The 15,392-nt window shown below is 46.4% G+C and overlaps 1 protein-coding gene across 1 annotated transcript in view; it reads right to left on the reverse strand.

Moving 5' to 3' along the window:
- The window catches only part of COL27A1 (collagen type XXVII alpha 1 chain), a 453,351-nt gene that overhangs the window by 246,368 nt on the left and 191,591 nt on the right, over positions 1 to 15,392 (reverse strand). The window contains exons 24-26 of the mRNA XM_063936676.1: positions 10,181 to 10,225; positions 6,758 to 6,811; positions 6,007 to 6,060 (exon numbers count right to left, since the gene is read on the reverse strand). Of these exons, the coding sequence (XP_063792746.1) occupies positions 6,007 to 6,060; positions 6,758 to 6,811; positions 10,181 to 10,225 (153 nt within the window). The remainder of the gene's footprint in view (positions 1 to 6,006; positions 6,061 to 6,757; positions 6,812 to 10,180; positions 10,226 to 15,392) is intronic.

Consider the following 15,392-nt stretch of genomic DNA (forward strand, 5'->3'; position numbering starts at 1 on the left):
CATACACTGGACCAATGCAAGCACACACCATGCACCTCATGGACCAATGCAAGCACAACCATGCAAATGATGGACCAATGCAAGCACACACCATGCACACGCTGGGCCAATGCAAGCACACACCATGCACACACTGGACCAATGCAAGCACACACCATGCACACACTGTACTAATGCAAGCACACACCATGCACACGCTGGACGAATGCAAGCACACACCATGCACACGCTGGACCAATGCAAGCACACACCATGCACCTGCTGGACCAATGCAAGCACACACCATGCACACGCTGGACCAATGCAAGCACACACCATGCACACGCTGGACTAAAGCAAGCACACATCATGCACACACTGGACCAATGCAAGCACACACCATACACACACTGGACCAATGCAAGTACCCACCATGCACACGCTGTACCAATGCAAGCACACACCATGCACACGTTGTACCAATGCAAGCACACACCATGCACACACTGTACCAATGCAAGCACACACCATGCACACGATAGACCAATGCAAGCACACACTGGACCAATGCAAGCACACACCATGCACCTCATGGACCAATGCAAGCACAACCATGCAAATGATGGACCAATGCAAGCACACACCATGCACACGCTGGGCCAATGCAAGCACACACCATGCACACACTGGACCAATGCAAGCACACACCATGCACACACTGTACTAATGCAAGCACACACCATGCACACGCTGGACGAATGCAAGCACACACCATGCACACCCTGGACCAATGCAAGCACACACCATGCACACACTGGACCAATGCAAGCACACACTGGACCAATGCAAGCACACACCATGCACACGCTGGACCAATGCAAGCACACACCATGCACACGCTGGACCAAAGCAAGCACACATCATGCACACACTGGACCAATGCAAGCACACACCATGCACACACTGGACCAATGCAAGTACCCACCATGCACACACTGTACCAATGCAAGTACACACCATGCACACACTGTACCAATGCAAGTACACACCATGTACACGCTGTACTAATGCAAGCACACACCATGAACACGCTGTACCAATGCAAGCACACACCATGCACACGCTGTACCAATGCAAGCACACATGCACACACTGTACCAATGCAAGCACACACCATGCACACAATGGACCAATGCAAGCACACACACCATGTGCACGCTGGACCAATGCAAGCACACACCATGCACACACTGAACCAATGCAAGCACACACTGGACCAATGCAAGCACACACCATGCACACACTGGACCAAGGCAAGCACACACTGTACCAATGCAAACACACACCATGCACACACTGGACCAATGCAAGCACACACTGGATCAATGCAAGCACACACCATGCACACACTGGACCAAGGCAAGCACACACTGTACCAATGCAAACACACACCATGCACACACTGGACCAATGCATGCACACACTGGATCAATGCGAGCCCACACCATGCACACACTGGACCAATGCAAGCACACACCAAGCACACGATGGACCAATGCAAGCACACACTGGACCAATGCAAGCACACACCATGCACCTCATGGACCAATGCAAGCACACACCATGCACACACTGTACCAATGCAAGCACACACCATGCACACGATAGACCAATGCAAGCACACACTGGACCAATGCAAGCACACACCATGCACCTCATGGACCAATGCAAGCACACACCATGCACATGATGGACCAATGCAAGCACACACCATGCACACGCTGGGCCAATGCAAGCACACACCATGCACACACTGGACCAATGCAAGCACACACCATGCACACAATGAACCAATGCAAGCACACACCATGCACACACTTCGGCGTCCCGAACGGGGGCGGGCAGGGTACCTGAAGGATGTGGACGCAATGTGATTGACAGGCGCGGGCGGAGTTATGGTGTAGCGGGGGCGGCGCTGGGAAAACAGGGATAGTTTCCGGGGCGGCTGCGTGGCGTCACATGCAGCCACTCCAAAAAGAAAAAAAAAGCCAGCTGACCATCGGCTCAACCTTAGATCCGTGATGTCTGCAATCTAATTGGGGACACATCGGGAAAGAGGGGGGGAAGGAGAGGGGCACCCACACATGCTGGACTAATACAAGCACAAACTGCAGAAACACAGTGTACTAATGCACATAAAAGCTGGAATAATACAAACACATACTGCAGGAACACATTGTACTACTGCACGCAAACGCTGGACTAATAGAAACACACAATGCAGGAACACACTGTACTAGTGCACACAAACACTGGACTAATACTCGCTCACACTCTGTACTACTGCAAACACACACTGCTCGCACATACTAATACTAGTACATGTACACACTGTACTAAGTCAAACACACACTGCTCGCACATACTAATACTAGTACATGTACACACTGTACTAAGTCAAACACACACTGCTCGCACATACTAATACTAGTACATGTACACACTGTACTAAGTCAAACACACACTGCTCGCACATACTAATACTAGTACATGTACACACTGTACTAAGTCAAACACACACTGCTCGCACATACTAATACTAGTACATGTACACACTGTACTAAGTCAAACACACACTGCTCGCACATACTAATACTAGTACATGTACACAGTGTACTAAGTCAAACACACACTGCTCGCACATACTAATACTAGTACATGTACACACTGTACTAAGTCAAACACACACTGCTCGCACATACTAATACTAGTACATGTACACACTGCACTAAGTCAAACACACACTGCTCGCACATACTAATACTAGTACATGTACACACTGCACTAAGTCAAACACACACTGCTCGCACATACTAATACTAGTACATGTACACACTGTACTAAGTCAAACACACACTGCTCGCACATACTAATACAGGTTGAGTATCCCTTATCCAAAATGCTTGGGACCAGAGGTATTTTGGATATCGGATTTTTCCGTATTTTGGAATAATTGCATACCATAATGAGATATCATGGTGATGGGACCTAAATCTAAGCACAGAATGCATTTACGTTACATATACACCGTATACACACGGCCTGAAGGTCATTTTAGCCAATATTTTTTATAACTTTGTGCATTAAACATAGTTTGTGTACATACACACAATTCATTTATGTTTCATATACACCTTATACACGCAGCCTAAAGGTAATTTAATACAATATTTTTAATAACTTTGTGTATTAAACAAAGTTTGTGTACATTGAGCCATCAAAAAACAAAGGTTTCACTATCTCAGTCTCACTCAAAACAGTCCGTATTTCGGAATATTCCGTATTTCGGAATATTTGGATATGGGATACTCAACCTGTACTAGTACATGTACACACTGTACTAAGTCAAACACACACTGCTCGCACATACTAATACTAGTACATGTACACACTGTACTAAGTCAAACACACACTGCTCGCACATACTAATACTAGTACATGTACACTGTACTAAGTCAAACACACACTGCTCGCACATACTAATACTAGTACATGTACACACTGTATTAAGTCAAACACACACTGCTCGCACATACTAATACTAGTACATGTACACACTGTACTAAGTCAAACACACACTGCTCGCACATACTAATACTAGTACATGTACACACTGTACTAAGTCAAACACACACTGCTCGCACATACTAATACTAGTACATGTACACACTGTACTAAGTCAAACACACACTGCTCGCACATACTAATACTAGTACATGTACACTCTGTACTACTGCAAACACACACTGCTCGCACATACTAACACTAGTACATGTACACACTGTACTAAGTTAAACACACACTGCACACACATGGAGCCTGATTCATGGTATTATGCTAATGGTGCCGCAGGTGCGATTTCTGCCTCAGAGGATGTGCACAAATCTACTAATGTAACAGCCGCTGGTATCTGTACAGAGACACACACCGGAGCCCCCGCAGCTGCCCACAATGGTGTGCACATTCTCAGCATCGACACAGGTCCGGAAAACATCAACTTCCTGAGTAAGTCCAGGGCCACTCAGAATGGCTACTGCAACTGAGACTCCAGACACGTGATTCTTGTGTACATTATCGCAGTTGACAGCTGAGACACGCCCTGAAAATGTTCCCGATTCACCCGCATTTTTGCAGTCACTACCTGTTACCTCTGACAAAACAGCCGCTCCCTGTCAATCACTTGCGAATGAATCCTCACTACGAGTGTAATCGCAAAGGGATCGCCGCGCAATGCTGCAGTAACGTAAGTGCAGATTACCAATTAATTGCTCAATTTGCGTATACTCAACTGTACATGCATACACACATGCTGCATTAAAATGCAAGCACATACATACATGGCAGCAATTTATTATTTCAATTTCAATGGTCATGGGCCCTCATTCCGAGTTGATCGCTTGCTAGCTACTTTTTGCACCCGTGCAAACGCATAGTCGCCGCCCATGGCGGAGTGTATTTTTGCTTTGCAGGTGTGCGATCGCATGTGCAGCCGGGCGGGACGAAAACGTTTTGTGCAGTTTCTGAGTAGGTCTGGACTTAGCCCTTGCGATCACTTCAGCCTGTCCGGTCCCTGAATTGATGTCAGACACCCGCCCTGCAAATGCCTGGACACGCCTGCGTTTTCCCTACCACTCCCAGAAAACGGTCAGTTGACACCCATAAACGCCTTCTTCCTGTCAATCTCCTTGCGATCGCCTGTGCGAATGGAATCGTCGCTAGAAGCATTGCACAGCAACAATACTGTTTGTACCCGTACGACGCGCGTGCGCATTGCGGTGCATACACATGCGCAGTAGTAGCCTGATCGCTGCGCTGCGAAAATTAGGCAGCGTGCGATCAACTCGGAATGACCCCCATGGTCCCTTTTGCCAGTAAATGATAATAAAGCACAGTAATCTACGCCCCCTGATTCTGTTATTTTGGCCACATCATTGCAGTCTACATTAGCACTATATTAATAGATTTGCTTACATTAACTTGCCCCTTCTGCAATATTTTACCGAATATCAATTTTCAAGGGCGAAATAAGCATCTAAAACTTTCAATTTCCCTCCCAGCACGTGGACCTCTGGAAGGACTGCTCTGACAATACAGGTCCTGGTGGGACAGTAAGGCTATTCTGCAAAATCAACTCATTCACTTCAGCGATCCGGTGCACTGCCTCTTGGTAAATACGCCCTGTGGCTCATCCGAGGCTTTTAAAGAGGGACCTTTAAATAGTGCACTTCAGTGGATGTCTTGTGCATGCAGGAAATACCTGGTTGAAAAACGCACATAAACAGACTGGGCGGGGGAGAAAGTCAGGGTAATTATGGTAAACAGAAGTCCTAGTAATACTCAGAGTGCAGACATCAGGGCACACAGGTATCCAACCGCACTAGAAAAATACACTCCCCTAAAGAAAATAGAGAAAGCTAAACACACGAGACAAGACCCATACAAACACAGACAGACGCTCTCTGAGACAGTTTCCAATCAAGCACATGGCTACTGCAGGGAGAGAATGACAGCAGGCAGAGGAACCATCCACACGTGAATCTACCAGCATGCACTTGTGGTTACTATATCCAAAGCTTACCGCTATTAAACTGGCAGCAGCTTTACATTACTCCCATTCACCATTAGAATTAAGGGGAATTCCTTCTTATTATCTGTGCTTTACCCAGCAACTGTAACAACTGTGATCTACTGTATGGCATAAATGTTGTGGCTTCCAATTTCCTTAAGCATGGGTGACATTGCGGGAAAAGATCTTAGCCCATATCATCCCCTGGCTCCTTCTGGTAGGGGCCTGGGGGTACACTAAATTCTGTGCCTATGAATATCAAAGCTGTGGGTAAATTCCATGACCTCTTTAACTACGTACTGCACCGTGCATAAACAACCCATTTCCAGGCTGTGTGGTACAAAGCAGCCTTTCCCTAAACAGCCATACACATATGTTAGGGGTGCAAAACCAATCCCTACCATCGATCCCTTGTCTCCTGGGGGTCCTGGAGCGCCAATACTGCCACGATCACCCTACAAAATGAGACAAAGCAATGAACAACTTTTATGTAAGCACATCTATACACACTTCTAGATATAAATCGATATGTATAAAATGTGTTATTATGACATGAATGAAACAAGTTGTATGTTGTATTTTATTTTGTAAAGCGCAGGATGGTTCACCTCCTCACTCCTCAAGCTAGAATTGCACCTAGGTTTGTTAGGCGGTGACGAGGCAGCCTATGCACTGGTGTAAGAAACATCACGTCCACCTTTGTGTAACTTTAGCATTTGTGTGTTTAAAGATAGGTTTTAAAATGGGCAAGGTGTAAATAGAAATTCTCTCTACAGAGTGCTAACAATCCAGTCCATTTGTAGAAACTGCACAGCAGGAAACGCCCATAACAATTGGCCCTCTCCCCCTACACATCTTGGTTCCACAATCTAGGCGCAGCGGCTTCTGCAACTCTTCCTGTTAGTTGGGGCAAAAGTACAGTATGTCCAATCACAAACATTTTGGAATGCCCACACAAAGAGTGCAGCGCTATTTAAAAGATTTGGCGCTGCCTGTTGACCATTCTGAATCCTCCTTAGCCCTTGATTAATACAGGGCATTACAATGTTTTGTTGCAGTAAATCTGGATAAAATCCACAGAAGCTCAGTGCAACAATCACAGTGTAGCCACTTATAGAATGAACCATCTGAGCTATCCACCGTTACTCTTACCTTTTCACCCGGAATTCCTGTCTCCCCCACAGGACCAACAAATCCTGGAAGACCCTAAATTAAAAAGAAAATGTTAATGTTTGATACCATTTATATTGTATATCCACCACACCGCCCGAGTATAATGCACTTTTTGTCAATATCCTATGCAATATTTAAGAATAATGGCAATTACACTCCAAATACTATGCCCGATGTAGCTACCTGGCTTCATATATAAAAGGTGGCCCTTATCTGTCCTACCACGAACAGTTTTAGGCACAAAATAATTTACAATGTGTGACTGTCATCCACACACAATGGAGGGAGTAAAACCAATATTCAGACTATTAGCTCACTACGGGTATCACAGGGCTTACCGTTCAAGGCAGCCATTTTGTGGGATGAACCAATAGTCGTAAAGTGAAGACTGCCAATGCAATAGGAACCACAGAGGCAGTAGGCACGATGTTTATTCCTAATAAAAAAGACTTTTCCCTCATGACTAAGAATCCAGCCCACAACATGGCTGCCTGTGTGTAGGCGCTGTTATCCACTTTAAAAAGGTGTGTGAAGCGGCTACATTGCTATTTACACAACTATATAAACAAGTTACACATTATACATAAGAACAAACTTGCATTATGTAGTCAGAGATGGAATCCTGGATCAGACAGAGCTGGTTGCTGGAAGATATAGTAAATTGCTGCGCTTAAATAAAAGCAGCTTTCTTGAAAGATAAATTTGTTTTTTTGTGGAATGAAAGCGCTATTTGTTAAAACATGAAATTGGGAATATAAGGAAAAGGGAGGGGGAACTTATATAAATGACTATGAGCGGTACCTGTAAAAAATAAAAAAATATTAGTAATGTTTACACTCTTTTGAGTGAGTTTGTAAGGAGTAACCCGTGCAGTTACTGGGAGTCCCGGTTATCCTACCTGTCCCTGCACTAGTTCTTCCGGACCTGCTGGAGAGCACTGCGGCTCTGATCTCGATTGCAGTGGAAGGTCACGCCAAGTCCCGCTGCGTCCAGCGGGGCTGTGCGTACGCTGATGTCCTCCGGCTCCCGTGACTGCTGACTGCGGGTGGTATTGCGGCCGATGTCCTGGCCGTGTGGCGGGGTTGTATTCTCCTTGCTGAACAGTCTCCAACGCGTTTCATGCATTCGCAGGTGCGGAGGAATTGTATCTCCGCAATACCACCCGCAGTCAGCAGTCACGGGAGCCGGAGGACATCAGCGTACGCACAGCCCCGCTGGACGCAGCGGGACTTGGCGTGACCTTCCACTGCAATCGAGATCAGAGCCGCAGTGCTCTCCAGCAGGTCCGGAAGAACTAGTGCAGGGACAGGTAGGATAACCGGGACTCCCAGTAACTGCACGGGTTACTCCTTACAAACTCACTCAAAAGAGTGTAAACATTACTAATATTTTTTTATTTTTTACAGGTACCGCTCATAGTCATTTATATAAGTTCCCCCTCCCTTTTCCTTATATTCCCAATTTCATGTTTTAACAAATAGCGCTTTCATTCCACAAAAGAGCTGGTTGCTGGTATATACATTTATAGATTCATTTTCTAGTTTCCAACCACATTTATCAGCCTTTTGCTCATGTTGGTCCAATTAGAGGTAACTTAGGATATTAATTATATGTTTGAAGCAAGAAGGGGGAGGACATTTTACTGGAGGAAAGAAATCCTCAAAGTATTTTTCCAGAACGCAAAATAAAAATAAATAAAAAAAACTTGAGTTAGCAATAAGATATTTTGAAAGTAAGGAATGGAATATTGCTATTGGCGGCTGGGTTAATGGTTTCTGTCTTGCTGGGCTTCTTACAGCGACGTGTAAATATTGGATGAGATTTGGGAGCATGTAATAATGAATCCAGATTATATAACAGCATGACAAAGGCCTTGTGTTTTGGAGCTATTCTGGCCCAGGACACCATGGCCTTAAGCCAGCTATGGACAGGAGCAGTCTATAGTAAAAACACTTCCTGTCTCCACCATAACTGGGAGCCTCCCAAACATGTGAGAAGCAGCTATTTAGTATCATTATCATTCATTCATATTGTAGATAGTGACAGTGCGGACAGGGAGAGTGCGGGCCTGTGCGGCCTAGTGTCAGTGTGGAGTGGGAGAGTGTGACCCAGTGTGGCCTAGTGTCAGTGTGGAGAGGGAAAGCACGGCCCAGTGTGGCCTAGTGTCAGCGTGGTCTAGTGCTAGTGTGGAGAGGGAGTGCACGGCTAATTGTGGCCCAGTGTCAGTGTGGTCTAGTGCTAGCGTGGAGAGGGAGAGCGTGGCCTAGTGCTAGTGTGGAGTGGAGTGGGAGAGTGTGGCCCAGTGTGGCCTAGTGTCAGTGTGGAGAGGGAGAGCGCTGCCTAATGTGGCCTAATGTCAGTGTGGAGAGGGAGAGTGCAGCCCAGTCTGGCCTAGTATCAGTGTGGAGAGAAAGTGTGTTCCAGTGTGGCCTAGTGTCAATGTGGAGAGAAAGTGTGTTCCAGTGTGGCCTAGTGTCAGTGTGGAGAGAAAGTGTGTTCCAGTGTGGCCTAGTGACAGTGCAGAAAGGGAAAGCACTGCCCAGTCTGGCCTAGTGTCCGTGTGGTGAGGGAGAACACGGCCTGGTCTGACCTAGGGTCAGTGTGGAGAGAAAGAGTGTCCCAGTGATGCCTAGTATCAGTGTGGAGTGGGAGAGCGTGGGCCAGTCTGGCCTAGTGTCAGTGTGGTGAGGGAGAACACGGCCTGGTCTGACCTAGGGTCAGTGTGGAGAGAAAGAGTGTCCCAGTGATGCCTAGTATCAGTGTGGAGTGGGAGAGCGTGGGCCAGTCTGGCCTAGTGTCAGTGTGGAGAGAAAGTGTGTTCCAGTGTGGCCTAGTGACAGTGCAGAAAGGGAAAGCACTGCCCAGTCTGGCCTAGTGTCCGTGTGGTGAGGGAGAACACGGCCTGGTCTGGCCTAGGGTCAGTGTGGAGAGAAAGAGTGTCCCAGTGATGCCTAGTGTCAGTGTGGAGTGGGAGAGCGTGGGCCAGTCTGGCCTAGTGTCAGTGTGGTGAGGGAGAACACGGCCTGGTCTGGCCTAGGGTCAGTGTGGAGAGAAAGAGTGTCCCAGTGATGCCTAGTATCAGTGTGGAGTGGGAGAGCGTGGGCCAGTCTGGCCTAGTGTCCGTGTGGTGAGGGAGAACACGGCCTGGTCTGGCCTAGGGTCAGTGTGGAGAGAAAGAGTGTCCCAGTGATGCCTAGTATCAGTGTGGAGTGGGAGAGCGTGGGCCAGTCTGGCCTATTGTCAGTGTGGAGTGGGAGAATGCGGCCCAGGGTGGCCTAGCGTCCATGCGGAGAGGGAGACCGTGATCCAGTCTGGCCTAGTGACAGTGCAGAGAGGGAGAGTGCGACACAGTGTCAGCACCATATTAAAATTATTTCCCAGCAGGAGAAAAAAATGCAGCACCTGTTCGCCAATCTTCCCGGCTCTTCCTGTGTTTCCTGGCTCACCCTGGAAGAGTAGAATTAGACAGGAAGATATAGTTACTAAAAAGCGGTGTTCTTGCATTGTTACATCCCTCAGCACACTTAGGGGCAGATGTATTAAGCAGGGAGAAGTGATAAAGCAGTGATAAAGAAGTGATAAGTGGAAAGTGATAACGCACCAGCCAATCAGCTCCTAACTGCCATTTTTCAAACCCGTAATGATTGGCTGGTGCATTACCACCTTCCACTTATCACTTCTTTATCACTTTCCCAGGCTTAATACATCTGCCCCTTAGTGTTTTACGCAAGCACGGAAGTCCAGGTTGTAAGAAGAAATAAATGTAGACTAGTGCAGTTTCCTGACATGCAAAAATATACGTTATGATAAGAACTTACCGTTGATAACAGTATTTCTCCTAAACCCACATGTTCTACGAGATACATTGGGATATGGTTGAGCGACAGCGGATCTTGCACCAATCGGTCAAAGCTTTCTGGCCTCCCAGCATGCAGTGGGCCCGTCCAGATTTGAGGGTTGAGTCGCTCCAACAACTCCCCGCCAGGTCGCGACAATGCTTACCCACGAGTACAGTGCTGTTTCGGCGGTCGTCTGTGTTAGATAAAACTAGCAGGTCCAGCAGACATTACCAGGCTGTGGCCGGAGTATCAGTTCCGCTTAGAGGGGGAACACGGACACAGCCGCACTGTTTGGGGGGAGACTACCAAACAGTCGCTGATGCGGATGCCACCGAGAGTGCACCAGCGCTAGGCCTTAGGGATCATAGGCTCAAGGGGTAGCATGAGACCGCGATCCAAAGCTTAAGGCAGGAGCATCATGTAGAGCCCTAATCAGGCGAGAAGAACACACATGCACACCCTTCCGTACAAGAGGGAACAGCTTAGTGAGTAAGAGAATATGCTTCTGAAATAGTCACCGAAGCCACCTCGCCAGTGTCTGCTTATCAGCAGGCCATCCTCTCCTGTGAAATCCGTAGAGAACAAAGAGAGAATCTGTCTTTCTGATAGCACTGGTATGATCTACGTAGATCCTTAAGGCACGGACTACGTCCAATGATGCATCTCCCGCAGAGAGGTCCAGCCCCTGGAAAGCCGGGACTACAATTTCTTCATTAAGGTGGAATTTAGACACCACTTTAGGAAGATACCCAGATTTAGTTCTGAGAACTGCTCTATCTGGATAAAAAAATCAGAAATGGAGGACAACATAATAATGCGCATAAATCTGAAACTCTTCTATATGAAGCCATGGCCAGTAGAAAAAGAACCTTATCTGTCGACTATTTAAAATCCACTCTGAAGTGGTTCATATGGGGCAAGTTGAAGGGCATTTAGAACTAAACTTAGGTCCCAAGACACTGTAGGAGGAGCAAAAGGAGGTTGAATGCGCAGCATTCCCTGGAAAAAAGTGTGCACATCCTGTAGGTTGGCAATTTTCTTTTGGAACCATACAGTTAGTGCTGACACCTGCACTCTCAAGGAAGTCACCCTTAAACCTTTATCCATTCCTACCTGAAAGAATGCTAGGATTCTGGAAACTCTGAAAGACCTGGGGCCAAGTTTCTGTTCACTGCACCATTGAATACAGGCTTGCCATATTCTCCGATAAATGCAAGATGAGGAGGGTTTCCTTGCTCAAAGCATTGTTTGAATTACCTGTTGTGAGAATCCTCTTGACTTCAGGATGGAGGTCTCAAGATCCACGCCATCAAAGACAGTCGATCCAGATGTCTATGATGACAAGGCCCCTGAATCAGTAGATTGACGTTGAGCTAGTAGGAATGGAGCATCCATCGACATTCTCTGCAGATCTGTGTACCAATGTCTTCTGGGCCAAGCCGGAGCTATTGGTATCACGGCACTCTTACCTTGTTTTACCTTTCTCACCACCCTGGGTAACAGGGCGATGGGAGGAAACACATAGGCTAGATGAAAGTCCCATCTCACTGACAGGGCATCCACAAAGATCGCTTTGGGATCCTTTGTTCTTGATCCGTATGCGGGCACCTTGTGGTTCTGATGAGACGCCATGAGATCTATCTCTGTCAACCCCCATCTGTCGACCAGGGTCTGGAAGACTTCCGGGTGTAAAGCCCATTCGTTTACATGAATGGTGTGCCGACTGAGAAGATCCGCTTCCCAGTTTAGGACTCCTGTAACGAACACTGTGGACAGGCTGGAAGGTGACGTTCTGCCCAGTTTAACGTGTGACTTACTTCTTTCATTGCTTTCCGGCTGCGAGTTCCTCCCTGTTGGTTGAGGTACGCTACTGCCGTTGCATTGTCCGAGCGGATCTGGACTGGTTTCCCCTGAGGGATGTCCTTTGCCTGATTCAATGCCATGTATATGGCTCGAAGTTCCAATATATTTATTGGCAGCAACTTTCTTCCTTGGTCTACTACCCCTGGGAGCATTTTTCTTCCTTACACTGTTCCCCATCCCTAAAGGCTGGCATTGTTGTCAGAATTTCCCAGTCTGATATTCAAAAGGGTCTCCCTTTGTCCAGATGGGCTGTCTGCAGCCACCAGGCTAATGATCTCCTTACTTCTAGAGGAAGAACAAAAGTCTGCGTTTTTATTGTCTGATGAACCCCATTCCACTTGGTAAGGATCAGATGTTGCAGAGGCCTTGAATGGAACTGAGCAGACTCTACCAAGTCGAATGTTGACACCATTAATCCCGTCACACGCATTGCTGCCTGAATAGATACTCTTCGACTGTGTAGAAGCTCCTGGATGCTTAACTGAAGTTTGGTTATTTTGTCCAGAGGTAAAATTACTCTGAAGGCTCGAGTCCAGTACAGCCCCCAAGTGAGTCATCCGTTGTGACGCAAATAAAGACGATTTTGCCCAATTTATGAGCCAACCGTGCTTCTGCAGACACTCTATTGTCTGTTGCAGATGAAACAGAAGCAATTCCTGAAACTGTGCCAGGATAAAAACATTGTTGAGGTATGGAAATATTCTTACCCTCTGCTGACAGAGATAAGCTGCTATAATCACCATAATTTTGGTGAATACTCTGGAGGCTGTGGCCAGATCAAATGGCAGAGCCTGAAACTGAAAATGCTGTTGGAGGATAGCGAACCTAAGATAGCGCTGATAGGACAGGGCTATAGGAACACGCAGGTAAACATCCTGTATATCCAGGGATACCACAAAATCTGGACTAAAAACAGGTTGTAGTAGAAACCCTGTCCGCGTTGTGCAGGAGGAACCGGAATGATTACTCCTGACTGAAGCAATTTCTGAACTGCCTCTTGCAAAGCCTTAGTCTTCGTTTCTACCAAAGACAGGCTGCTACAAAAAAACCTTTGAGGAGGGTTTCTCCTGAAAGCAAACGCATAACCGTGAGACACCGCTTCTTGCACCCAGGCATCCGTGGAAGACTGCTGCCAGATTTGTGCAAAATTAATAAGTCGGTCCCCCAGGAGGAGGCCCACACCATCAGGCTGATGGCTTATCTTCTGTTTTAGAAACCAGTCCTCTGGTTGCCCAATGCTTTTTAGTCTTACCAGACTGTTTGCTATCACCCTTTCCTTTTGCTGTTCCTTGAGACCGAAAAGCTGGAATTTTAGGCTTAAATTTGTAAGTAGAAGGAAACTTAACTTTCTTGGAGTCTGCTTCTGACTCCAAAATAATGGTTAACTCTTTACCAAAGAGAATGTCTCCAGTAAAAGGTAACGACTCCAAAACGTTTTTGGATTCTGAATCAGCTTTCCAGGTGCATAGACAAACTGCTCGGCGAGCTGCTACTGTTAAGGCTGATGTTTGACAGGCATTAGTACCCATATCTAAGGCTGCTTCTTCAAAGAATATTGCATCCTGTTTGTGCCACATGGGATTTTTGCTCTCTAGATGTCATTGAAATTTCGCCTTCCAATGCATCTGCCCAGGCAGCCACTGCTTTAGCCATCCAGGCTGAGGCCATGGCTGGTCTAATGATTGTCCCAGACAGGCATAAAAAATGTTTTTTAGCAAACCATTTACTCTATCAGTGACATCATTTAATAATGTTGAAGGCAGAGGTAATGTAGATTTTCGTATTAAGCAAATCACATACGTATCTACTTTAGGGACTACCACCCTCTTTAAACAGTCCCCAGTTGGAAAAGGATAATTGGAATTCTATTTCCTAGGAATTCGAAATTTCTTACTGGGCGCAGCCCAAGCCTCTTCCATCATTTCCGTCAGCTGTTCTGACCAGGAAACTCAGTCTTAACTGTTTTGGGACGTTTAAATATAGGTGCCTTGGATTCTTCTAAGGATAAAATGGATTTCATTGCAGTAATCAACTCAGATATATCCACTAAGCGGAGACCTTCTTCCTCGTACTCATATGCAGAACCAGAGTGTAATGAGTCTTCATCTTCTGATGAATCCTCATCTGAAACATGTGTAGACTGTGAAGATGCTGTTTCGTGTCTAAATGATTTACTTACCACTGGCTTTTCAGCCTGTTTCTGTTGAGAGGCTACTGTTTCCCCTGCTGGAAATGATAAACCGCAGGTGGAATGCTGCACATAATGGTTAATAGTGTAACCTATCGCTGGTACAGAAGTTGGATTTATCCGCTCAGCTATACTGGATAATGTCTGTGCAAACATAGCCCATGGGGAATCAACTTGCACCCACGTCTGCCTTGAATTTTTCAAGAGACCTTGGTGAAAGCTAAAACAGTTTGCACATAACCCATCCTGACCAGATCCTGAGAGGTTAACCCAGCTTTACATGACAAACATGATATGAATGTTGGTGCTGCTGTGAGTGTATTTTCCTCACCTTTGCCGCTCTTAGACATGATAAATAATCAGACACTTTCACAGTGTAATACACAATTTGTGACTGTAATCACTTTAAAATGTGTTAAAGTGACATACAATCCGACCCGACCCTGCTTTGCACCAGCATTGAGGATCGGAGTAAACATAGAAAACTGACAGAATTTATAGCAAAGTCAGCAATCACAGTAGCAGTCAGTCACAGGTTATACATTAGTATAATAAGCAGAGGCGTAACTAGGGTTTTCGGAGACCAGGGCAAGATGAAGAGTGACTTACCCCGCTTCCAGGATTGATCAATACGTTTGCAAACGCTGAGTGGATCCAGACGCTATAAGTGTACACCGCCGCTCCGTGAACCTATAGTGAACACAGACGCGCAAGTAAACACTGA

Source organism: Pseudophryne corroboree, chromosome 8, assembly GCF_028390025.1.
Source record: "Pseudophryne corroboree isolate aPseCor3 chromosome 8, aPseCor3.hap2, whole genome shotgun sequence".
NCBI lineage: Eukaryota > Metazoa > Chordata > Amphibia > Anura > Myobatrachidae > Pseudophryne > Pseudophryne corroboree.